This window comes from Dermacentor variabilis, unplaced genomic scaffold (genome assembly GCF_050947875.1).
Source record: "Dermacentor variabilis isolate Ectoservices unplaced genomic scaffold, ASM5094787v1 scaffold_12, whole genome shotgun sequence".
In the NCBI taxonomy this organism is placed as follows: domain Eukaryota; kingdom Metazoa; phylum Arthropoda; class Arachnida; order Ixodida; family Ixodidae; genus Dermacentor; species Dermacentor variabilis.
This window is the reverse complement of record NW_027460280.1, coordinates 22,504,022-22,530,046: the sequence shown is the minus strand read 5'-3', so window position 1 is coordinate 22,530,046 and position 26,025 is coordinate 22,504,022. Positions and strand designations below refer to the sequence as shown.

General features: G+C 51.0%; 1 protein-coding gene across 1 annotated transcript in view; it reads right to left on the bottom strand.

Annotated features, from left to right (window-relative positions):
* The window catches only part of LOC142565900 (WD repeat-containing protein 11-like), a 293,411-nt gene that overhangs the window by 184,227 nt on the left and 83,159 nt on the right, over positions 1–26,025 (bottom strand). Inside the window, exon 6 of the mRNA XM_075676487.1 lies at positions 15,086–15,269. Coding sequence (XP_075532602.1) covers positions 15,086–15,269 — 184 coding nt within the window. The remainder of the gene's footprint in view (positions 1–15,085; positions 15,270–26,025) is intronic.

Below are 26,025 nucleotides of genomic sequence, written 5' to 3'. Positions count from 1 at the left end.
TGCTGCTTGTTTTAGATTCCTTAGAGCATTTGACTTCGTTTTACATGAGAAGGCAGCAACAAAAACTGTAGTTGACTCTTGGTGCTGGTCCCATTGTTAAATGGAATTACTTGACTACCCAGTCTTAATTTCTTTGATTTCATGATACTGGATCTACAGCAGCACCAGTCACATCAGGTATACTGCATGGCACTTTCATAGTTCCTATTTGGTTTGTTATATGGTGCAAAAGCGACAAAGTGTATGCTGCACCAACCTTTATGTTTACTATACTTATTGATAATTCGATGTAAGAATTGGCTGCTTTGCCAATGTATTAGAATACGTCGCATCAGCAAGCCTTCGCATAATTGCACATAATATGGGGTATCACTTTTCAAAATGGACTATCCCCAAAGCACGAAATGCATTGAATGGTACAAAAACTGTAATGGTAGAAAAAAAGAGAAAATTTTTTGATATGTAAAAAAAATGCATTTCCCTACAAAACTCTCTGAAATGAAGAAAGTGATGAACATCAGAGTTCAGCGATTCTGCTGGCTCTGAATTTCTTTATTGCAACAGCAGCATGCTCTCAACCCTTCTATCTTTTGAAAAGTTTCTTACATGCATATAAAATATATGTGCCAATGCTACCCCTATTATAGCCTGTGTTGGATGAAAATTTATTTGCATGTACATATCGTTGCCCCCATCTACTATAGTACTGCCTATTGTGGCCTACAAAATACATGCACAGACACAGGAGAGTGTGTGGGGTGCAAAACTCCTGGCAAATTACCGAGTGCCACAATTGACAATTGTCAAGCACAGCGATCAGCATACACAGCTCCCAAGTGCATGAGCTGCAATTATCAGTGGTGGTGGCCAAAGTTTTGTTTTTCTTATCCCTATGGGGAGGGTGAACCCAGGGCCAGATTAACAGTGCTGATGGCCCGGTTCAAAAAAGCAAGGGGGGCCCCTCTCTCCTCTCCTTTCCTCCTGCCTTACTCTCTTGTCATTCTTGAGACTTGACGCTTTTTAGAATTCGCTACAAAGAACACATGCCGTATTCATTCACTTGAAGAATCTTCGGAGTTTTTATGAACATTGCCTGGGCGTCTACTATCTCGCAGAGCACGTGGAGAGGCTGTCATAGGAATTGAACTATACTAGGAGACAAAAAGATATACACAGCATTAAGATCTGTCGGGCTAGTTGATTCATGCTGAAAGAAGGGTAAATGCTTTTAATAACATTCTAGAATAAACAATCATACATAGTTTCATTTATGCACAGATCGTTAACTTTTACACAGGTAATAAACTTACATTTTTGCAGGCAATACCCATTTTTATAAGAGAAGAAAACACATTCATATTGCACAAGCCTTTTCTATTAAATTTACATTTTTACAAAAATTTTCTACTTCAATACAGCGTAGAAAATAGGTTAAGCGTTTCACAGAAATACAACTTTTAAATGGGGTGTGTATACGTATTAACATCTTTTCTCTTTTTATTCATCTTTTAAGAAAAGAAAGAAAGGTGCGTACGTTTCTACAAGCATTTTCGTGCCCTTTGCTGGGACAGTTTGTTGATGAGATCTTCAACATTGACCCTCCTAAAAATCTCAGTCTCCACGATCAACAGCGACATCACTGAGGCGGCGTGGCTGTCAGTCATCGTTGATCGTAGATTGTTCTTGATCAATTCCAGCTTGCTGAATGATCATTCACCAATGTGACCATCAAGCACAAAAAAATTCTAACAGCAACATGAACATCTGGGAATGAACCTTCAAGCTTTTCCCGAATTAGAAGTTTCAGCATGTCTGCCACAGAACAGCCTTCGTTGCTCACAAATGAAATAAACTGTTCAAGCTGTGGGGCTTCGGGCTAACGTGCCCGGACCCGGCTAGCTAAGGTCTAAGGAGACATGTAGCTCGTCCCCACTCCGCAGCGCACGCAAAGGGGCGCCGCGGCGGGTTCGCTGACTCACCGGCAAGGCGTAGAGACGACTCCAGCCGTGGCACCAACGAATGGGGGTTTATTTCCTGCTATGTACAAAATGCGAGCACAATACAGGAATACGGCACTGGGGTGGCAGTCGCAGACTACGGGTGAAAGCTCCCGGGAAGTCTGCTCCGCCACGCTGGCTCTTCCGAGCAGGTTCGCCACACCAAAGGGGGCCGCCTTGCTCAGAGGGGCGCGGGACCAAGGGGGTCCGCACGTCCGACAGCCATGAGCACCGAAAGTCAATCTGTCCGGGCGAAAGCGCCCGCGCACCTCCGATGCTGAAGGAGAGAGAAACCGAAGAGAGGGCGAGAGGGGCCCGCTCCTCAGGCACTGTTCTTACGCGCGGCGCACGGCGTAATGTGAGCCGCGCGCGCAAGCAGCAGGCTCCGCGTCGCGCCGGCGCCCGCGGCCGCGGGGAATGTACGCTATCCAAAATGAGGCTTGGAACTGCGTGTCCCCAGCGATCGCGCGGCCGAATGGCCCAAGTCGCGCGTGCACAGGAGACAGGGGTCCCAAAAGGGGTCCCCACATCCCCCCCCTCCTGAAGACTCGGGCCGGCCCATGAGGGAGCCGACCGGAATCAAAGGCAAAGCTGACGTCTGACCTGTTTTATTTTCTCAAGCGAAAATGTCGAAGTCGAGACTCTCGCTCGCGGGGTCGGTGCCTCCGGCTTCCGGAGAAAGGACGGAGTTGTGGAGGGGCGCCACCGCCGTCGCCTGCTGCACAGCTGCCGCGATGGTCGCCGCGAACACAGGGTCCGAAGCGAGAGCGCCGACAACGGAACGCAGCAGGGCCGGGTTGACGTCCGGGTCCGTGTTCTGCAGCACCTGTGGGGCTGGATCCGTCCCGGGCTCCTCGGCAGCTGGCTCCGTCCCGGGCTCCTCGGCAGCTGGCTCCGTCCCCTTCACGCGAAGCTTGTGCACAGCGCTGGAGTCATGGGCAGCACACAGCCGCAGCACACCGCACACGCTGCAGTACACTGCCGAAGGGTCCGAGGCCATGACGGCTCCACCCGAGGCCTCGACCATGGCTGACAGCGTGCGGCCGCGGAAAATGCGTGGTATCTCTCGCCCGCTCATGTGGTTCTCCACCTTTCTTTGCTCCTTCCACCGTTTCGTCGACACGAAGCAAAGTGGTGCTTCGGAACCGGATTGGAAGGCCCAGGTAGCGACATGGCGGCGTGGAGGCAAACGGGCAGCTGGCTGTGGAGACACTGGCAACGACCGCACCTGGAAGGATGCGGAGGTGGTAACAGCGCCAGCTTGCACCGCGGGTCGTGCTGTGGTCTCAGGAGCGAGTGTGACAGCAGTGGCCTCTCGAACGGCTTGCGACTGGAGGCGCCCGCGGCGGCGGCGACGGCTCCCGCGAGACCTGGGCGAGTCGGTCGTCGTCCTCGAGGCGTGTTGCGACGGCTTCATTGTTGGCGTCCGTCTGGCACCACACTGACAATCAACGCTTCACACAACTAATCGCACTCCGATTATAATAACAACACTACAAGCAAATCTCCCCTTCCGCTGACAATGTTCACAGACAGAACACGCGGAACACGAAGCTCACACTGCATCCGTCTGCTTGCCAATCACGCATCGTTCTGGCGCATTCACCTTTGGAGGCGGCTGCCAGAGGGAAGGAGGAGGCTCCCGGAAAGGGGCATATTGGGCTTATGGTAGCCTCATGCATCCCTCCGGCCAGCGCCGAAACGCTAACCGTGCCTTTCATGGCACTCGAGCGCCACTGGAGGATAAAGTTCACCGGGCGCGAGCAGTAAGGCAACGGCTAGGTCGGCTTTCACAGCTCACGCCGGCGGGCTCACGGATCACTTTGGTTCACCACGGCCCTCAGCAGAAGCTGCGCACTGCGAAAAAGCGTCTTATTCGGCTAATGAGTGCCTTTTTTCCGCTTTAACGCGTGCATTGACGCTATAGTCACACCTCTCCGCTTGCCAGCTCGGCGGGGAATAAGGTCCCTCTGCCTACCAGCGAGAAGCGGCGACTAAGGGCGTTTTCGCAAGTTATACCGGCGAGTGCGCGGATTGAGATCCGCCGTCTTGCTCGGTTGCGCTTGCTGTGTCTCTTCCTCTTCCCAGTTGCTGCTTCTGGCAACGAAAGGTTTGAGGTCAGAAACGTTCACTGGACCGCCGGATGGTCTACCGTTTGAGTCCACCAGCTTATACACAAGAGGCGACATTTTGGTCTCCACTCGGTATGGGCCCGACCACTTGGCCGACAGAGAGGCTGAGATGCCCTTTGTTGCGTCACTCAGCACATGATTGCGCCTGAGGACAAGGTCACCTACTTGATAATGTACCTCTCTATGCGACCGGTCGTATTGTGCTTTTTGTCCAGCGCGTGCTTTCGCCAGGTTGGTGCGGGCATGAGAAAGGGCCTCGCTCATCCTAGCGCGCACTTGCACCGCGTAGTCGGAGAGACCCGACGCAACGGCGCTCGCCCCGCTGCCGGTTCGCAGAACGCGATCCATAGGGTTTGGCAGCTCTCTCCCGAAATTGAGGAAAGCGGGCGTGTACCCAGTCGAACGGTTCACCGATGTGCGCAAAGAGAAACCTATCTCGCGGAGACAGGCGTCCCAGTCCCTGTGTTGCCGGGCAAAGGCAGCGAGCAAGGGCTTCACATTTCGGTTCATCCGCTCGGTGGGATTGGCCTGAGGGTGATAAGTCGTTGTTTTGCGGTGCTTCATGCCAAAGGCTGCACAGACATCGACGAACACCTTGGCCGTGAAATAGGACGCGTTGTCAGTGATCAACTCCGCCGGAAAGCCAAAGCGGGTGAATACTTCGAGCAACTTGTCCCATATGACGCGTGCCGTTAGCTTCCGAAGGGGAAATAGTTCCACCCACTTCGTGAAATGATCCGTGACGGCCAGCAGGAATGTGTGACCTTGCCGGCTTCTTGGGAAAGGTCCCATAACGTCACAGGCCGCGATTTGCCAGGGTAGCTGGCTGTCGATCGGCTGCATGAGGCCGGGGGGTTTGCCACCACGGGGCTTCACACTCTGACACACGCGGCACGAGCGAGAGTAATGAAGTACATCACGCTTCATGCCTGGCCAGGTTGCGGAGCGGCACAACTTAAGATAAGTCTTACGGCCACTCGCGTGTCCGGCCAACCGCGAGTCATGGAAATAGCTCAATGTGGCCCTCCGTAGACTGCGGGGGATCACCACCTTAAAGGACTCATTAGGAGCCTCTTCAGTTGGGAGATAGCGCAGGAGCACTCCATCAGCATCCAGCAGATACGAATCCAACGTGCCTGCAGCAATACCAGCTGCGTCGCACCCGGCGCCAACAGCAATACCAGCTGTCAATTTGCGCCCATCGGTGTTGCCGCCTCGCTCCCTCTCGGAGCTGTGCTCTTTTTCGAGCTCGTCAGCGATTTGCTGACAAAATGGGTCTTTCCGCTGAGCTTCCAGCAGCTCCCGTCTGCTGTACGTGATACCCATGGACGTTACAGGGTCCAGCAGGTACGCACTTTCGGCCGGCGACGGCGGCTTATAGGCCGCACAGCCGCCTGAACTCGCTCCTTCCGTGCCTTTGGAGACCAGGGCTCCGGCTTCGTTCGGAAGCGTTGTCGCGGAGGGGTGCCCGTCAAAGGTGTCCGGGTCTGAAACGGGGGCGCGCGACAAGGCGTCGGCCACCACGTTTGTGCTCCCCTTCCGATAGCGAACAACAAAGTTGTAGCGCTGTAACGTCAATGCCCAGCGCGCGAGGCGGCCTGAGGGCTCGCGCAAGCGCTTCAGCCAGGTGAGCGCCATGTGATCCGTTTCAACAACAAAAGGCACTCCGTCGACGTAGTGATCGAACTTGCGCAGAGCGAACACTATCGCTAGACACTCACGTTCGGTCACGGAATAGTTACGCTCTGCGGGCGTCAACGACCGGCTGGCAAAGGCCACTGGCCGAAGAACGTCCTCATGTTCTTGGAGCAGCACCGCACCTATACCCAGGTCGCTCGCGTCAGCTTGGACTACGAACTCCCTGTTCAGGTCGGGCAGCTTCAGCTCGGCTGTGTCCACAAGAGCTTTAGAGAGAGCCCTGAAGGCATCATCTTGCTCCGGACCCCAGCTCCAGCTTGTAGACTTCCTCAACAACGAGGTCAAGGGAGCCTGTAGAGCGGCGCAGTTGGGCACGAATTGGCGGTAGTAATTCCCCATGCCCAAAAAGCGTCTGAGGGCCTGTATGTTAGCCGGCGTTGGGTACTCGAGGATAGCTCGGACCTTGTCCTCGCTCGGCAAAACACGGCCTCGCTCTATTGTAAAGCCCAGCAGTGAGACACGGGTCTCTGCGATCTGAGCTTTCTTCAGGTTCAGAGTGATCCCGGCAGCGTGCAGCCTTCCGAGGATGTCCTCCAAGTGGCGGAGGTGTTCCTCAAAGGTGCAAGAGAAGAGGACAATATCGTCTAGGTAGGCTAGGGCGTATTGCCATTTTGCCCTTCCCAGAACCCTGTCCATCAATCTCTGGAAAGTCGCTGCAGCGCCCGAGCAGCCAAAGGGCATGCGAGTGAACTCGTACAAGCCTCTATGTGAGGTGAAAGCGGTTTTCTCCGCGTCCCTTGGCTCCATCTGCACTTGCAGGTAACCGCGGCTAGCATCTAGAGTGGTAAAATAATGTGCACCACCTAGGCTCGCCACGATTGAGTCAATGCTCGGCATAGGGTAAGCATCCTTCCGAGTGACTTCATTGAGTCGGCGGTAGTCCACGCAAAGACGAGAGGAGCCGTCTTTTTTCGGGACCAGCACTACCGGAGAACCCCACGGACTATTAGATCGGCGGATTACGCCAGTCTCGATCATTTCGTCCATTGCGAGGTCGATAGCTTTCCTTTTGGCCACACTCACGGGCCTGGGATTGCATTTCCACGGTAGCGCGTCGCCTGTGTCGATCCGGTGTCGCACAAGAGTGGTGCGTCCCGGCCGATCTGTAAACATCGCGTGAAATTGGTTCAGCAGCGATGACAGGCGCGCCTTCTCACGTTCCGACAAACTGCCAGGCAAAGGCGGCAGCGAGCGGTTCGTTTCGCCACGCGCGCTTGCGATCGTAGGATTACATGAAATCCGATCCGCTAGCGCTGCGCTCGGCTCGGGAGAATGAGTCTCGCAACGAGCTCTGCCCGCTTCGCTGGCCGACGAGGGGCCGCGTACAGCGGGTTCTGTGACAGCCGGAGTCTGGGGGGTGAATGGGACTCGCCCCTCCTCCTGCCGTGGTGCCGCGCCTGGGGCTCTAGGTGCCACCGTAGCGACAGGGAAATGCGCAAAAGGTTTCAGGGGCGCACCAGGGCCCTCCCTGTATCCTTTGTTCGCAATGTCTATCACGATCCCAGTGCGGGCCAGAAAGTCTCGGCCTACTATCACGGGTACGGACAGACCAGGGAGGTACACGAACCTGTGACGGCGTACACGCTCCTCCCAGCGCACAACCAATCTCGCCGAGCCACACGAGGTAGCCGCACCGCTCGCGAGATGGAAGGTGGTGTTGCAGGCTCGCAGCCGGACTGAGTGCCGGCGTAAGTGAGCCAAAACTTCCTCCCCGAACAGCGAGGCTGTGGCGCCACTGTCCAGTAGCGCTGCAAACGTTCGACCAGCGATCGTGAGCGCCAGGAAGGGGGCTGGCGACGGGTCATCAATTCCGACCCTACACGCCATCGGGGCTAAGGAACCCCTTGTTTCAGGCACCGCCGGCGAAGGCAGAGTCACCGGCGGCGCACGCCGTTTCCCGTCGGGCGATTGTGCCCTTCGGTAGCGCGGCGGTTTGTGCACTCCCGGGCAATGTGGCCCGTCTCATTGCACTTGTAGCAGACGACGCTGCGTGCAGGCGGAGCTGCTCGCGGCGCGCTGCGCGCCGGCGGTGGTATCTGTTGCGCCGCGTGGGCATTGGTATCAGTTTCCACCGCCGGGCCGCTTCGGCGGTCCCAGTTTCGTGCTCGGCCGGGCTGGGCGACTGTGTGCGCCCGCCTGGCATACGAGTACGGGTCAAGAGCGCGGTCAGAGAGCTCCCACGCGCCTCGCTCCGTTTCTCCAACGAGGGCTGCCGTTGCGTCGGTTAGCCGGAAAGGGGCGGGCGTAAGCACGTTGCCGCCGTTCCAAGCGCACCGGGGTTCAAGGGACAACGACGCTGGCGGCGGCGGGCGGTAGGCCCGCGCGGCCAGAATGTCACCCTGAATACGCTTCGCTTCAGCGGCCAAATCGTCCAGGTCGTGGAACCGGCCGTTTCGAAGGTAAGCGGCGAAGGTTGGATGGGCTTGCCGAATCACCCGCTCCACCTTCTCGGAGTTCGACGCCGAGTGCTCTGCTAGGAGATAAAGCTCCTGCATGGCTCTCACGTACTCGAGCAGAGATTCGTCCCTGTGTTGGGTTCGAAGCTCCAACTCGCGCCGCATGCGTCGCTCATAGTCAGGAGGGAGGAATTCATGGCTGAACAGCGTCCTAAACTCCTCCATGCTACGAGCGCGCTGTCCGACTAGGCGGTACCACCGCGCAGCTTGGGCGGTCAGCGAGACAGGCAGTATGGTGCCTATAATCACGCTGTCTTCCAGCCTCATCGCTTTCTGGTATTGGCATAGAGACTCCAGGTATTCCGTAGCGCTCATGCGGTCTGAGTAACCGCTGTACGTCGGAATATGTACCTTGAAGTTGCTCGGCAGGGCAGGCCTAGGGGGACTAGGGTCCACCACGGGAGGCCTGACGCTAGCCTGAGATTGCGCCATTTCCATCAGCGATGATAGCAACTGCGCGGCTGCGTTGTGCAGCGGCAATTGGTCCGGGCGAGGCTCACAGGGTGCCTGCCGGGATGTGCCCGCTCGTGGTCCTAAGGGACCGGCGAACGGCGGAGAAATGTCGTGCGGGCCTATGGGAGGCCGGCCGACGGTGCTGCGAAAAGGTTGCCCTCCAGGCCAACTGAGGCCGGATAGCGGATTGCAGTCACCGGCGGAGCGGGATGGCTCCTGCTCGGCAGAACGCCGAAGCAGCTGAGCAGTTAAAGGGCTCACGCTGCTTGGACCGTAGAGTGCCGCTGGGCGAACGGACTGACCAATGGGCGTCCCTAGGGGGTCGCACTTGGCATCTGATAGCATGGGGTTGCCACGAAGAGCATCCCTGAAGCTTACAGCATTGTCCGCTGCCTCAAACGACAGAAGGTCCGCAACCAAGGACTCAGGATGCGACGGGGGCCGCAAAGGGGCCTGCTCCGACGCCATGCCGAAACCTAGTTGGGCGCCAGATATGTGGGGCTTCGGGCTAACGTGCCCGGACCCGGCTAGCTACGTGATGTGGGGACCCCTTTTGGGACCCCTGTCTCCTGTGCACGCGCGACTTGGGCCATTCGGCCGCGCGATCGCTGGGGACACGCAGTTCCAAGCCTCATTTTGGATAGCGTACATTCCCCGCGGCCGCGGGCGCCGGCGCGACGCGGAGCCTGCTGCTTGCGCGCGCGGCTCACGTTACGCCGTGCGCCGCGCGTAAGAACAGTGCCTGAGGAGCGGGCCCCTCTCGCCCTCTCTTCGGTTTCTCTCTCCTTCAGCATCGGAGGTGCGCGGGCGCTTTCGCCCGGACAGATTGACTTTCGGTGCTCATGGCTGTCGGACGTGCGGACCCCCTTGGTCCCGCGCCCCTCTGAGCAAGGCGGCCCCCTTTGGTGTGGCGAACCAGCTCGGAAGAGCCAGCGTGGCGGAGCAGACTTCCCGGGAGCTTTCACCCGTAGTCTGCGACTGCCACCCCAGTGCCGTATTCCTGTATTGTACTCGCATTTTGTACATAGCAGGAAATAAACCCCCATTCGTTGGTGCCACGGCTGGAGTCGTCTCTACGCCTTGCCGGTGAGTCAGCGAACCCGCCGCGGCGCCCCTTTGCGTGCGCTGCGGAGTGGGGACGAGCTACATGTCTCCTTAGACCTTAGCTAGCCGGGTCCGGGCACGTTAGCCCGAAGCCCCACAAAGCTCATCGGGAAATGTGCCAGCCAGATCAGAAGGACACTTTTTCACGAGGTGCATTGCCTGCAGGTGCCTCTGTGCTAGGAAGAGACAGTTCCAATCTGTAACAAACGCTAACTGCGAGGAGACTTCGGTGTAAGTGCTCAAGTGAGCTGTGAGAGCGTGCAGAAGAGTGTCAATCATGACGAAGAAGGTTTCACAGCGGAACTTAGCTGAAGGATCTTGTGGCTCTGGTGGGCTCGTGCCTTCAGCGCTGTCGTATCGTGTCGATTCTTTTCGCTTTCTCCGGGTGCTTGCTTTGTACGAAGCATTGTCTAACACTTCCTTCGCAAGCTTTTCAATTTTATCAAACCCCTCTCTTAAGCCGGATACATAATCACACAAAGATTTCATCAGGCTTACGGCAGCATTCAATGACAATGTTGGGCTCTGAAGTACCTTGCTGGTGGCGTTAAAGCAAAACTCTATCCTAAAACTCGGCCATCAGCGCGGTTTCCAATGTTGTCATTGCCTTCAGCAAAAAATTTGCCTTGTGCTTTGTTTCTGCTCATTCATCATGATCTTCGGATAGTTCCATCAAGGTGGCTTTGATTTCTTTAGAACCTGCCATGACAGCCCTCGCTGCATCTGCTTGCGCTGGCCACCGCATGTCTGAGACTTGCTTTGGGATTACCGCTGTCGCATTTTGTTTCAAGTGAGCCTGGAGTACAGCCCAGCGATGCATAGACGCAGCAAAGAAAACGTATATACACTGTACAAGCCCGAAAAAACTAACGGCTTGCCCACAAGAACCTATAGTATGTTTTCTGACCACGATAAGAGAGTGAGCAGCGCAAGGGATAAAATTTGCTTGCGGATTGATTTTTTTCAAATGAGCCTACATGCTGGAGCATTTGCCAGCCATATTGCTCATGTTGTTATATGACTGGCCATGACAATCTTGGAAGTTAACTCCCAAGATTTTTTAAGAAGTCGAGCGTTGACTTCGCGAGATCTTCACTTTTCTGACTGGTTATAGGTAAAAAGCCGAGAAAATGTTCTTCAGGCTCATTGTTAGCGACGTAGCAAATGACCACTGTAAGTTGATCCCTGAGACTCAAATCAGGCGTAGAATCAACCGAAAGAGCGAAATGATTTCCACTTGCAATCTCGCAAGCGATTCTTTTGGGGGGGGGGGGGGGGCTTCATTTCTAAGAACTTCTACAACCTCTTCCACAATGGTTGAGGAGAGGTAGGATGTCTTGCCAGGTCCTGCGTTCCCAAAGCTCATTATATGGTCAGCAAGGAAAGGATCAAACTCGGCAATCAGTTCAAGACACCCAACAAAGTTGACATTTAGGGGAGACACTACTAGATCATTAGATCCCCTGAGAGAGTGCCCTTGTTCTGCCAGGAAGATTACAACAACAACTACCACATGCTGGAGGACATTTCTCCAGTAAGTTGCCCATTCCGAGCAGTGCTCTTCAAGGGATCGAATGACTGAGGTTCTAAGAGAACATCGCTTACACAGGTCAACGATGCATTGTCTACAACACTCACTTTCTTCGTGTGCCTTTAACTTCGTATATGCCTTGTTCCATGAACTGAACCCATCTGGCTCCAAAAATTGGTCCTTTCTTGCCGACATCAGAGTACAAGGTAACATCACGTTCACCTCGATGGTCAAGCCCTAGGGGGGCCCCCTAAGCCCGGAGGATCCGGTTAATTTGAACCCTTTGAACCCTGGATAACCCGTCCCTGGGTGAACCTGAGGATGAGGTGGTAATGATGATGACATCAATGTAATGGAAAGGATGCACAGGCGGTTGGACAGACACAGCAAATCCAGTTTCACACTGTTAACTGTTGTTACAGTAAAAAGCAGAAATATAGAGCTTGCAAGGCCAGTTCAAAAGCTTGGCAAATTTGGAGCACGAACAAAGTATCAATGACGGAGCTTAAAACTGGATTTATACTACAGACTAATTTCATAGTCAAGCATGACATAGCCCAGTGACACTGAATCAGGCCTCATACAAGGGCACTGAAGTGCTAGCAGTGCAGCTTGTTGCAGTTCAGCTGCATAACCGAAATTAGATGTGCTGTGTGAAAAATTGCCAGATGGCCTCAGTTATAAATGTCAGAGTATAACTCTCTAACAGAAATAAGTGGTAATTCATCAAGAATACTTGAAACATCCTGGGATGCTAAGACCTCTGGCATTTGTTGGGCTAAGTTTCTGAATGGTACAATAGAACCCTGCAAGGACCCAAGAGCAATTAACAAAATGACCACTACATTCATAAGGCCGGGGTGGGACTGCCCAAAGTAATTGTGGAGGAATTTTTGAAGCAAAATTTGCCTTTGGAGCACTCTGGAGCCGACAAAACATTTTGGAGCAGCCTGAAGCAGACTAAATTTCCTTTTGGAGCAATTTGGAGCAGATAAAATTTCATTTAGAAGCAATTTGGAGCAGGCCCATCTGAATTTTGCAGGAATAATGGAATATGGCAGTGCAGTTCGAAACTACGACGAAACAGAATAAGCCAACAAGAGCGTTGTACTGTAACTATCCTAAGCTGAATTTTGAAGCAGATCACTCTGATACTGAAACCGTCTAGTGCACACAAATTTTAGTAACAGTACCTGTAAATTTTTAATTAGTGATAGCAATCACAAAAACATGCATTCTGTAATAGTGAGTCCGAAATTTCGAAAAGTAGCTCAAGAAATTTTTTATAAGTGCTTTTTTCTTTAATGTCTTGACAGTGTAAGTGAAGCGTCTGGATATGTGCTTTACCAACAGACCATACAGAGAAGCCAGAGTTATGAACTACTGTGGTTTATCATTGGGATAGCAATTATATGGACAATCCAGGTGTATTTATGCCGGCGCCATTGGTGTCAGTGTGATGTTCTGTATAAAGTCCAAGGGTGACAACATTGTCGCTGTGCTATATGCTGCATGTGCAAGTGAAAGCGTCCGAGGGTGGGCTGACGGTGGTGGCTCAATCTCGCGCACACAAGAGAGGAAAGTGGGCAAAAAGCACACCATCTTCCGTTGGGTGCAAGGCACCAGCGGGAGAGGAGGGGTGTTTTGCTTCGGCAGCTGCTACATATGGTGTAGCCATGCGGGCCCTATCTTAAAAGCGATCTGCAATGGGGACCGAGAGCGTGAAACGAGTGCTGATAGCTTCATGTGGGCTGTTTTCACTGCTTAGTTTGCGTTGAAGCAAGAGGCAGCATGAAAATCAATTCACCCACTGCTGCTGCCATGGTTCATCACTCCTGCGTTTTGACAGCGAGTGCGCGTGGTGATCGAGTAAGATGTGTTCCCGTTTGCTTGTGTGTGCATGACACTGCACTTGTTAAGTTAGTTAGTAGGTGAACGATTACAAGTTTATAAGAGCGATAAACCTACTATCCTTACTTCCTATAGCTGCATGCTAATTTGCTATCGCAATCGATAGTAGTTTATGACTTTTTTTGAAAGCCATTTTTACATAACAGACCAGGGCAATTCCAACTGCAAGTACCTAATGCTTAACTTTCTGTTATAATGTAAAAGTATTCCAATCTGTTCATATTCCAGATGAGCCATTAGCCCTTCGTGATAGGTCAAAATGGCTCAGGCCTCACCCATACGGGGATAAAAACAGATTGGAATAGTTTTACGTTAAACAGGCCCTGGGGACAGAAACGGCTGTGCCCGCTGAACCCGCTGCAGCGCACCTCCCTAATATCTAGTTTATTCACAGCACCCTCAGCCTACTTTTTGTTGTTCATGCACCTCAGCTAGGAAGCGCCGCGCCACTTGGCCCGCTCCAACCGTATTCTAATACACTCTAAATACACCCGCCCTCTCTGTTCCGAAAGCAGCGATGATAGCTGGGAGTGGCTGCGCATGCACCGGCAACTTGCTGAAGGCCACCAGAAGCACCAAAAAGTTCAGTGTTATAAGTGTGAGAATTACGAGAAACTGTGTGGGAAGCGCCCTCGTGTGGTGTGCGAATTCGGATGTGAACGGCTGCAATCTTTTTCAGAGAATGAATCCACTCACTGTTTGTGGCCACTGCTGAAGTATACATGCTGAAGTCATTATGGTGCAGCGTGGTGCAATTTTGGTCAATTTTCTGTGTTTGGTGCAGTTTGGTGCAAGAATTTGCATTGGTATAAAAAAGCCCCCGCCCCCCCGATAAGGGTGGTTCAATGCCCAGTAACATGTGGATATACGTACTTTTCGTGTGTTGAATCATGAAGGAATTGCTCTCACACAAGTTTAGACGAACCTGTACTTTCAGGAATACATGTGCTGCAGAAACTATGATGAGGACGACTGAAAAATCCAAAAGCATACAATGCTGTCTTGTTTGCTCTCTGCTAACTCCACACCTAAGGTAACAGTGCCCTGCTTAGCTACTGTCACATATTTAAATGAGAAAGCAAACTTTATTATATATTTATCAGCCACAAATGTGGTGCACACATTTGAATAAAATACTGGTACAGAGCATTAGCTACATGCTATGTTAGTATTTCCACCACATTTTGAGTGGGACTATGTGTCAGAGTTCTGTTTAAGGTTATTTCAGCTTGTCATATTTTCGTTGAGTTGCTTGCAAAATTCTTCAATTGCTTGTCATTGTTTCGGGACTGTTGAACTAGAGATATATTGACATATTAAGCTGTAATTTGATGCTCATTATGGCAACTGCAAGTCGTTTTGCACTGCCATATATTGACATACTCTGAAAAAGCCCTCATTTGGATTCATAACTCTTGTTAGAAAGAATTGCAATCTGAATGTCATTACTCTAATTGGATGGTTAGCAAAAGGTAACATTGCAACTGGCTTTCACAGCACAGTGCCTACATTTGCAACCAAAACGTATATACTGCTTACCACATTGAAAGTGAAAGGATATCAGCTCAATGTAATAACCACAACATGCATCACAGTTAATGATGAAGTTCATTTCACAGAACACATCGTTAATACGATCCAGCACAGCAGAAAAATACAAGGAGTGATAAATTTATATGACTGCTCTACTTACGTAGCTTCAGCAATGTCACCTGCTGAGTATGAAATAAAGTGTAGACATTACGTCAACTGCACAAGCCTGCCTGCAATGTGTTAAATGCCTTTCAAGCTTCATGTGCTGACCCTGTTCGGATGTCTCCCGTGCGTATGAGCGACTTGACTCCACTGATGAGCCGACTCCTGGGCTTGCTCTTCTCTTCACTTGGGCTGTATGCCACACTGCACAGAGACCACTTGTGGCCGCTACCCGCTGGTGCCTGCTGCCCATTTAGGTCCTCCACAAGAAGCAGATGGTCAGCTGCCAAAACTGCAAGGAATCAGGTCTTCAAATGCTTTTCTTCTTCAAATATCGTGGAAAATCAAAAATACTTTTTGCAGTAAATAAATGAGCAGAACACTTTTTTAAAAGGGTAAACAACAGTTACAAATTACACAAATGCTCAATTTCCTTCACCCCTGTTTATACACACACTATTTGCCTATGCAAAGATGTGACAGCATATTAGCATTTGCTTTTAAACAAGATAAAATATAATTTTACAACTCAGAAGGACTGAAGAGCATGCTGTGTTTATCATTGCAGCCCATCTCCATTTCAGTAAAATGAGTTCTTGGGCAAGTTGGTCACTTATTTCAGGCATAACAGCAGCGCCAAAAAACACACACAAAAGAAAGAAAGGAACACTGACAGACATGGACAATTGCTGCACTCGCAACTGATTTTAATCCATGAAAAGAAGTTGAATATAAAGGCTGCTTCGCACATGCACATTCGGAGACAAAGAACATGTGCCACCACCACACCCCACAAAGTACATCTTATCTTCTTGCTGAGAAAAGGTCACATTCCGAACTATATAACACAATTGACGTATCACTAATGCAATCACTGGGCTTTCTCTTTATATTGGAAGGCTTCTAGTAGCTCTTGTGTGGTCTGGTCTTTGCCCCTACCTAATATATTCACACTCTCAAAATGCGGCGAACACTTCTTTCAGGAACTGCAGTACTGTACTAAGCACATGTCTTCGCTGTTCTCTAAATTTCGTTGGTGCTCCCTCAGCCGATCGTTCAAGCATCTGCCAGTTTGCCCTACCTAGGCTTTTCCGCTGGACAGCAGTATCTCGTATACTAATCCTGATTGGCACTGCACAAATGGCCTGGCATGCTTTTTTCCACATCCACCTTTTGTGGATTCCTTGCCGGAGATACGAGGGCATAGCTTGGACAGCTTTTCCAGAGCGGTACCCCAAACATGCCCGCAACCTTCTTCAGGTTGTGTGAAATATTACGTAGGTAGGGTACCCACTTCCGGTCGCAAGCTTCTTTCCTCTTCCCTCGTCTTCAGGCTCGACGATTTTTTGATCATACTGGACAGAGCCCTTTACACTACTGAGCTAGTGTTAATAACATTTTAGATGCTTTTAAAAAGCATGGAAAGGACTGACATTCACTTGCAAGTCACCGAAGCAGAATGCCCTTCAGTTTTTAGACATACGTGTCAACATTGGTGAGGAATGTGTGTGTTCGACCTATGCTCCGCTTGTACAAAAGCAGCTCTTGCCTTACGATTCCGCCCATTCAAAGGCCGTAAAACAAAGTATTGTGAACCTATGCCTGGTGTCAGCACTGAAAAAATCATGTGAACATGAAATGCAAACCAGCTTTAATAGTCGATTGGAAAGATTTTTAGCTTTTGGTTACCCTCAGTCAGTCGTGATGGTTGTTGCTGAGACCCTCCTGAAAAAAGTGAAGAAGCGCACGACGAGCATGAAGACGAGGGAAGAGGAAAGAAGCTTGCGAACGGAAGTGGTACCCTACCTAAACGAAATTTTGCACAACTTGAAGAAGGGTGCGGGCAGGCTTGGGATACCGCACATTTTTTCCGCTCTGGAAAAGCTATCCAAGCTATGCTCTTGTATCTCCGGCAAGGAATACAAACAAGGTGGATGTGGAAAAAAGCATGCCAGGCCATTTGTGCAGTGCCAATCAGGAGTGGTATACGAGATACCACTGTCCCACAGAAAAGCCTATGTAGGCCAAACTGGCCAATGCTTGAACGATCGGCTGAGGGAGCACCAACGAAATTTAGAGAACAGTGAAGTTGTGCACTTAGTACAGCTCTCAAGTTCCTGCAAGAAGTGTTCGCCGCATCTTGAGAGTGTGAAGATATTAGGTAGGGGCAAAGACCACACCACACAAGAGCTACCGGAAGCCTTCCATATAAAGAGCAATGGCAGCGATTGCATTAGTGATACGTCAATTGTGTTATATAGTTCAGAATGTGACCTTTTCTCAGCAAGAAGATAAGATGTACTTTGTGGGGTGTTGTGGTGGCACACATTGTTTGTCTCCGAACGCGCATGCACGAAGCAGCCTTTATATTCAACTTCTTTTCATGGATTAAAATCAGTTGTGAGTGCAGCGATTGTCCCTGTCTGTCAGTGTTACTTTCTTTTGTGTGTGTTTTTTGGCGATGCTGTTATACATCTCCATTTACTATTTGCCCCACAAGCTGACGCCTTTCACATATACAGTCCTCTACAAGCTTTTTCTCAGCTAAATGTGTACAGCAGAAGGGATGAGGTACTGGCATGTGGCTGTACAATTCAGTATGCCACCTCGCCTGAAAGTACACAAAGAATATTTTGCTCTTGCATCAGTGCATGCTCAAGGAAACAGCTACTGGCCTATAAAAGTAAGCGCAAAATATTTTTGACTGCTAGTTTGTTTAGCTCGTTGTGATGCATAGAGAAATATTTAGGGATGTGTGAATACTAGAATAGACAAAGATTAATTGAATAGTGAATGCTCAGATAATTCAATTTGCCAATTGAATGTCTACTATTCTTTGGAAGACTCATGGTAGGAAGACTCAGCCAGAAGACCACAGTTGGCTGCCGCATACGGCACTAGTGCACACCATTCTGCGCCAAGTATATATGTTTCTGAGGGGCTTGACATTCATTCGGTGTGGCAGTTAAAAACTCCCCTGTCGAACATGTTGTCAAGCAGCACTGGCCTTTCTCACTTCCACATGTAGCAGATTGCAAGCAGCGGCTCGTCATCGCACTTCTCTCTCTCACTATGGTGTGCTAAATTAGCTGGTACAGCTAAGCATAGCTGGCAAGGCCAAGCCAAATTAGCAGGAAAGGTTCATTTACCAGCTGGCTGGGTGCATAACTTTCTCACTCGCACAGCGCGGCCATGTGAGTGTGCTGAAACAGCTACTGTGTAGTTGATGCACTGTGTTATGCAGAGTGCCACATGCTGCTTGACTACAGTGAACTTCGTTTGGGGCACTTCATCTGCTTGACCGCATCACCATTTCACCAGTTTTATGACAATATGAACGAGCAAACTGGAAAGCAGAAGCAAAAGGCCATCACATTGAAATAAGAAGTGGCTACCAAAAGTGCTGTCACATTATGTGCAAAAAAGTTGCAGGTTGCACATGAAGAAAATTTTTTGTGGCTGTTTTCTAGTTATTTCTTCAAATACAGGGCTGCAGAGCAGTTTGGTGGGATGCAAAGGTGTCGTCTTCTTTTAATGTTTAATAAGGTCACATACTGTCAATCCTAGATATCTAGAATCCAAGAGGGATTGCGAAATAGTTAAACCAGGGTGTCTACCAAGTTGACATTTCCAAATTCCCTGAGTTTGCCAGGTTTTCCCCGAGTGCCTTGGGAAAATTCCCTGAGTGACGCAGAACTATGTTTTATGTCAAGATGGGCTGAAACCATGTCGCCCCATGCTGTCACTCTCTAGTAAGCATATGAAAAACAAATTAACAAAACGACTTAATCCAGTTTGAATACTAAGAAGTAGTGTTTATGTTATTCAAAAAGAGAATAGAAGGAAGGGGGTTAGTAAAATGCACAGCAAATAAAATGTCCCTGAAAAAAATTGCAAATCGAGTAGGACATTCTCAAATACAAATAAAAAGGAGATGCATACAGAAGCAAATATATTCAAATACGAGCTGTTTCTATCAACTGGTAGCAAGCTCAGTGGTATGAGGCCCGAACTTTGTCACAATTGAGATTCTCTCTCAACAGCTCCTAAGTCAACCTCAACTGTCCTGACATACTCTCAGCCCGCGTACGTCGCATCAGTGTTGTGTTTCACTGCTTTGAAGAGTTTATTTTGGTTTGGATGAGGGGCACCTGCATCTCGGCATCAGCCAACACTGTTTTTTGAGCTCAAGCTACTTCAAGTCGGCGGCAGCACGGTTCCTTTCCCGTTCATTCCTCAATGCGTAGGTCTTTTTTGTTCTTGTCCTTCCGTCACTCGTTCACCCCATGGACCATTTGAAGCATCTTCTTGGTCAGTTGCACAGTCCACGTCCGATTCATTGAACTCCCTAAGGGCTGCGAAAACGTCCGAAAAATCAGCCAGTTGGAAAAAATAAATGAATGTCATTTACTGCCCTTAAGGGCTCAATCGCTCCAGGCACATTTGAAAATGCTCTGAAGGCCTGTCGGTACACATATTAGACATATGAGTGCTCGTACTGTGACAGGAGATACCATGTGCACACGTGTACAATTAAGGAATACATACTGTGTCTAGTGGCAATAGCCCCTTCCAATGCTTGTTATGCTTCACTGCTATACTTTTGCGTATGCTACACCAAGGAACATTTCTGTACAGAGGCGAAGCAGACTCTCGGGAACTGGCATTATGCAACGCACTGAGCTTTCTATGCTTCTAAGCCAATCACGAGGACCACAAAGGTGGAGTCAGTGCCATTGCTGACAGCAGAGAATTCTTTCAATAGAAAACACGGCACCCAATGGCAAGAAGCTTAATAGCGAACGTCGAAGCAGCTAGGTCTAGCGTTGCCACAGTAGAGGCTACGGGTGCCAGCGGATCTGCATGCGAGAGCGCTGGTTCGAAGCAGTGAGGTAATAAAAAGGCAGTGGTGGTGACTTTGATTAATGCCCTTTTGGACCTGTGGTCACGGCAAAAAGCGTCAGAAAATCGGATGGCAGAGGGTTCTTGCGTCCGAAATTTCAGACGTTCTGATACAGTGACTCTATGGGGTGTGCGGTGGTGTCGCGAAGCTGTCCAGATTATCGCGCATTCGGAAAGTCGGTCGTTGACTGTACACTGGCAACTCCTCCAGCTGACGACAGGGCGTCAAAGACGATTCATTACGATTTGTGTCTGTTACATGAGCCAGCATTACCGCGACTTTTGACCCTTTCAATAAAATTACAGCTAATTTTCCCTGATAGAGGCACAAATTCCCTGAGTTTTCCCCGAGTTTTTCCAGACTACTCAAAATCCCTGAGAATTCCCGGTTTTCCCGGTTGGTAGACACCCTGCAGCCACCATCACTGCATAGGCTTCTGATAACTAACATTGGACCTATTGCTGCATAAGAGATGCTGACATGCTACTTCAATGCATCTGTGTAGAATTCCATGCAATTATATTTTGACTGGTGTTCTAAAAACTCTGGAGCGTGCTTTGTGACTTAAACAAATGACATGTCACACTCTACAAGGTGCCACTGCCATGGCAATGGCAGCTTTACTGGAGCCATTTGATGAAAATAGAGGAGTTCTACTCCCATTCTTTCACTGAGTTCACTCACATACAGAGGGAACGGCTGCTTTGCAAGAGGTCGGTTATAAAGAAGTATGGCATATTACGTGTGATTTGTCGTAGGATATTAGGTGTGGTTGCAATTTTATTGTACTTTTAACAAGATATTTAAAACTAGAATATGTCCTCTGTAGATGCAGAGACCACTCATTAGACTCAGCATACAGGCTTGGTAATGGAATTGTTCAGAAGGCACCTGTCGCTTGGCGGATACCTAAATAGTGAACAGTGTCCAGCATCTCCAATGAACTTGGTGTAGGAGACCAGGGGCGTAGCCAGTGTGGGGCTTATGCCCCTGCCACCCCGAAATTTTTTCATGCTGTCATGCACTGCCAACCAAAACAACCCTGGCGCCGGAAATCATTCTGGATTTCGCCTAGAGTGTCCTTTTTATGCTCGAAAAGACATTTAGGCATGAACATTGCGAACTCGGGCTAGATTTCGCGGCAGCACCCATGCACCTGGAGTCACATAACGCAAGAAGCGCCATCCTAGCACAAAGTTTCAAGAGCGTTTTGATGGCGAGTCGTCGCAGCATTGCGTGGAGGCCGCGGAATCTACAGAGTGCATGGATTTCAATTGCGAAACTTTATGGGCATAAAATTCTCATAAACATTTGATACCAAAAGTGCATTGACTTTTCTAAAGTTGTACATCGGACTATACAATGAGACTAGCCAAATCAACACACTATCATACAAGTGGGCAGAGCACGCAGCGAGGTCCTATGAGACGAAGCATTGTGGCGGTTCATATGCAACGTCATGTAGAGAAAAAAGTATTGACACGTGTACTTATCTTTATCGGGCGACCACGTTTGGCCGCCTAACAAATGTTATCGCGCAGCGCAGGACGCACCTGCATGTAAAAGAAGTTTCTGGAATGTTATCAATGGTTCCGTACACTGTCTTTCACAGCAACTTGTGTAATCTGATTGCATATATGCGCAACGCGAATAGTGCAGAACTTTGTGGAAGACACATGGGTCCCATCAGTTAATCTGGAACATTCGACGACTGATCTATAAAAGCCGACGCACTTGACCCGCTGATCAGATTTTCGCCGATCGCCGGCTGTGCTCGCCACTCTCATTGTGCTTTAAGTGTAGCCTGTTTTGTGGGCACAGGTTTGCCCAATAAAAGCTAGTTTTGCCTTTCACAGTATTGCTACTGTGTTCTTTGACGTCATGAACACGTGACATCTGGTGGAGGTGCTGGGTAAGTCCCGTCATGAATGGTAATTCTTGCCGTGCAGATTCCACTCGGCGTGATGAGGTGTCCTCCAGCGGCCCGAATTAACGGGCCTTCCCATGCAGTCTTAACTTTCTTTAATTGGGCTGCGATGGGTCCACTCATGACGGAGTAATCGGCTCCTGTGTCTACTAAGGCAGTGACTGTGTGGCCGTCGAGAAGTACGTCGAGGTCAGTGGTTCTTTGTCTTGGGTTACAGTTAGGTCTTGGCGTCGATCACGGCTGTATAGTGTTGAACTGAAGTTGGAACGTCGCGTCGTCAAGTCGCCTTTCGTCGGTGTAGTCTTGGCTTCCTGATTTCGTCGGGACGGCGGCGTGTCGTTATGTCGTCGAAGTAGTTTCTTCGGTGTCTTCGTCGGCGGCGGAGGATCTTCGTCAGTTCGACGAACAGTAACCGCACCTCCATCGGTTGCTGCTTTTAGTTTTCCGAATATGGGCTCGCTGACCGGCTCCGGGCTGGGCCAGTGTATGGTCGGCGCTGCGGCGACAGGTAACGGCCTGGTGATGGCAAACGCGACGGTCATCGAGAGCTCCACTGAGTAGCGGCGAGGTAGTCGGTGATATCGCGGGGGCGTTCACCTTGCTGCGGGCGCGGAGCGTTCACGGCGGAACCTCGCAGTCCCATCTCCCGGTATGGACATCGTCGGTAGACGTGACCCGCTTCTCTGCAGTGGTAGCAGAGCGGGCGGTGGTCAGGAGCGCGCCAAATGTCCGTCTTCCTCGCGTAGGTGTGCTGGGCGACGGGTGGTCGTACTGGCGGCGGCGGCGGCGGTGGACGACGGAACTGCGGCGTGACAGGGCCCTGGCGCGGTCGCGGAGGGGGACCTTGACGGCGTGCGACGGCGGCGTAGGTCATCGCTTGCGGCTCAGGCTGTGGTGATTCAGGGGCTACTCCAAGTTGTTGTTGGAGCTCCTCACGCATGGCGTCGGCAATCGAAGCCACTTGAGGCTGTGATGATGGGAACAGCTTTTGTAGCTCCTCCCGCACGACAGCTAGGATAGTCTCGTGTAGGTCGTCGGTGGCCAGTGACTGAACTCCGGCGTAGTTTGTCGAGTTCGTGCGGCGGTCGAATTGTCGGTTTCGCATCTCGAGTGTCTTCTCAATGCTGGTGGCCTCGCGAAGAAACTCGTCGACGGTCTTCGGTGGGCTTCATACCATTCCGGCAAAAAGTTCCTCCTCCACACCACGCATCAGCAGGCGGACTTTCTTCTCCTCAGACATTTCTGGTCGGCATGGAGGAACACACGGCTCATTTCCTCAGTGAAGATCGCAATCGTCTCATTCGGCAGCTGCGCTCTGGTCTTCAGTAGAGCTTGGGCTCGCTCTTTTCTCACGACGCTTGTAAATGTTTGCAGGAAGCCACTACGGAAAAGTTCCCAGGTCGTTAAGGTGGCTTCTCGGTTCTCGAACCAGGTCCTGGTCGCGTCTTCCAATGCGAAGAAGACATATAGCAGTTTGTCGTCGCTGTTCCAGTTGTTAAACTTAGCGACTCTCTCATACGTCTCAAGCCAGCTTTCCAGGTCTTCGAAAGTTGAACCGCGGAACGTCGGAGGCTCCCTCGGCTGCTGCAGCACGACGGGGGATGCTAGGGCTGCCATTGGGGTGGACTTGGTGACCATCTTCCTAGTCGTCTCAAGCAAAAGTCCATGCTCCGGGGGCAGTCCTTGCAGCCTGCGGCTAACTCGCTGGTTCTTTGCGACGTTGGTGTCTTCCGCGTGAGGGCTTGGGTCATGGCTTTGTGGGGGCGTCTGGTACATGAATGCAAAGCACCTCCACCCAGATGTCACGTGGTAGTGACGTCAAAGAACACAGTATTGCTACTGTGTTCTTTGACACAGTATTGCTACTGTGTTCTTTGACGTCACGACCACGTGACTTCTGGTGAAGGTGCTGGGTCAGTCCCGTCATGAATGGTAATTCTTGCCGTGCAGATTCCACTCGGCGTGATGAGGTGTCCTCCAGTGGTCCGAATTAACGGGCCTTCCCATGCAGTCTTAAATTTCTTTAATTGGGCTGCGATGGGTCCACTCATGACGGAGTAATGGGCTCCTGTGTCTACTAAGGCGGTGACTGCGTGGCCGTCGAGAAGCACGTCGAGGTCGGTGGTTCTTTGTCTTGCATTACAGTTAGGTCTTGGTGTCGGATCAGGGCTGCATCGTGTTGAACTGAAGTTGGAACGTCGCGCCGTCAAGTCGTCTTTCATCGGTGTAGTCTTGGCTTCCTGATTTCGTCGGGACGGCGGCGTGTCGTTATGTCGTCGAGGTAGTTTCTTCGGTGTCTTCGCCGGAAATTTCGACGATCACCTTAGGCGGCTTGCGACAGTGTTAGAGGCCATTAAGTCATCAGGGCTCACTCTGGAGCCGGAAAAGTGCCGCTTCGCTTACGATGAGCTTTTGTTCCTAGGCCACGTCATCAGCAAATCAGGAGTACGCCCCGACCCACAGAAGACAACTGCCATCGCAAAATTCTCGCAGCCAACCGACAAGAAGGCAGTGCGCAGATTCCTTGGCATGTGTGCCTACTATAGGTGCTTTATCAAGGACTTTTCACGCATCGCGGAGCCGCTAATACATCTAATCAAATGTGATGTCGAGTTCAAGTGGGAAACGCCGCAGGCCAAGGCATTTCAAGAACTCAAACGACACATGCAGTCGCCGCCCGTACTTGCACACTTCGACGAGGACGCCGATACCGAAATCCACACTGACGCCAGTAGCCTAGGCCTCGGTGCCGTCCCAGTCCAGAGGAAAGAAGGACTTGAACTGGTGATATCGTATGCTAGCCGGTGACTGTCAAAAGCAGAAAGCAATTATTCTACGACTGAAAAGGAATGCCTCGCCATCATTTGGGCTACAGCTAAATTCCGCCCTTACCTCTATGGCAGGCAGGCCATTCAACGTCGTCAGCGACCATCATGCGTTGTGTTGGGTAGCTAACTTAAAGGACCCTTCAGGACGGCTGGCATGGTGGAGCCTCAGACTGCAAGAATATGATGTCACAGTAATATACAAGTCCGGAAGAAAACACTCTGATGCCGACTGCTTATCGCGCGCCCCCATTGATCGCCCGCCGCAAGACGACGAGGATGACGACGCCTTCCTTGGGATAATAAGCGCGGAAGACTTCACTAAACAGCTACGAGCAGACCGGGAGCTAAAAGGCCTCGTCGAGTATTTGAAAGGGAACACTGACAAGGTCCCTAGGGCATTTTAGCGCGGGTTGTCTACGTTCACGCTACAAAACAACCTGCTCGTGAGGAAGAACTTCTCACCAACCCGCGCCAGCTACCTTCTTGTTGTACTGTCAGCGCTGTGTCCAGAAATACTGCACGCCCTACACGACGATCCAACCGCTGGGCACCTCTGACTCTCCCGGACGCTGTCGAGAATACAGGAAAGGTATTACTGGCCGCGTCTGACCGCCGACGTCATCCGTTATGTCAAGACATGCCGAGACTGCCAATGACGCAAGATACCACCGACAAGGCCAGCAGGATTACTACAGCCGATCGAACCTCCTCGCCGACCATTCCAGCAGATTGGGATGGATTTGTTGGGGCCATTTCCGATGTCAACATCCGGGAATAAGTGGATCGTCGTGGCGACGGACTATCTCACCCGTTTTGCTGAAACTAAAGCTCTACCAAAAGGCAGCGCAGCCGAAGTGGCGAAATTTTTCGTTGAGAACATCCTGCTGCAACATGGTGCCCCAGAAGTCCTCATCACCGACAGAGGAACGGCTTTTACAGCAGAGCTCACCCAAGCCATTCTGCAGTACAGCCAGACAAGCCACAGGAGGACGACTGCCTACCATCTGCAGACGAATGGTCTCACGGAGCGCCTGAACAAGACCCTCGCCGACATGCTAGCAATGTACGTCGACGTTGAGAACAAGACGTGGGACGCGGTCCTGCCGTATGTAACCTTCGCTTATAACACGGAGGTGCAAGAAACAACACAGATCACGCCGTTTAAGCTGGTTTACGGCAGGAACCCGACGACGACGCTCGACGCCATGCTGCCCCACGTCACTGACGAGGAGAATCTTGACGTCGCTACCTATCTCCAGCACGCCCAAGAAGCCCGACAGCTCGCCCGCCTGCGGATCAGGATCAAGACCCAGCAGCCGACACTACAACCTCCGACGACGCTTCGTTGAGTACCAGCCGGCGACAGTGTTTGGGTATGGACCCCAATACG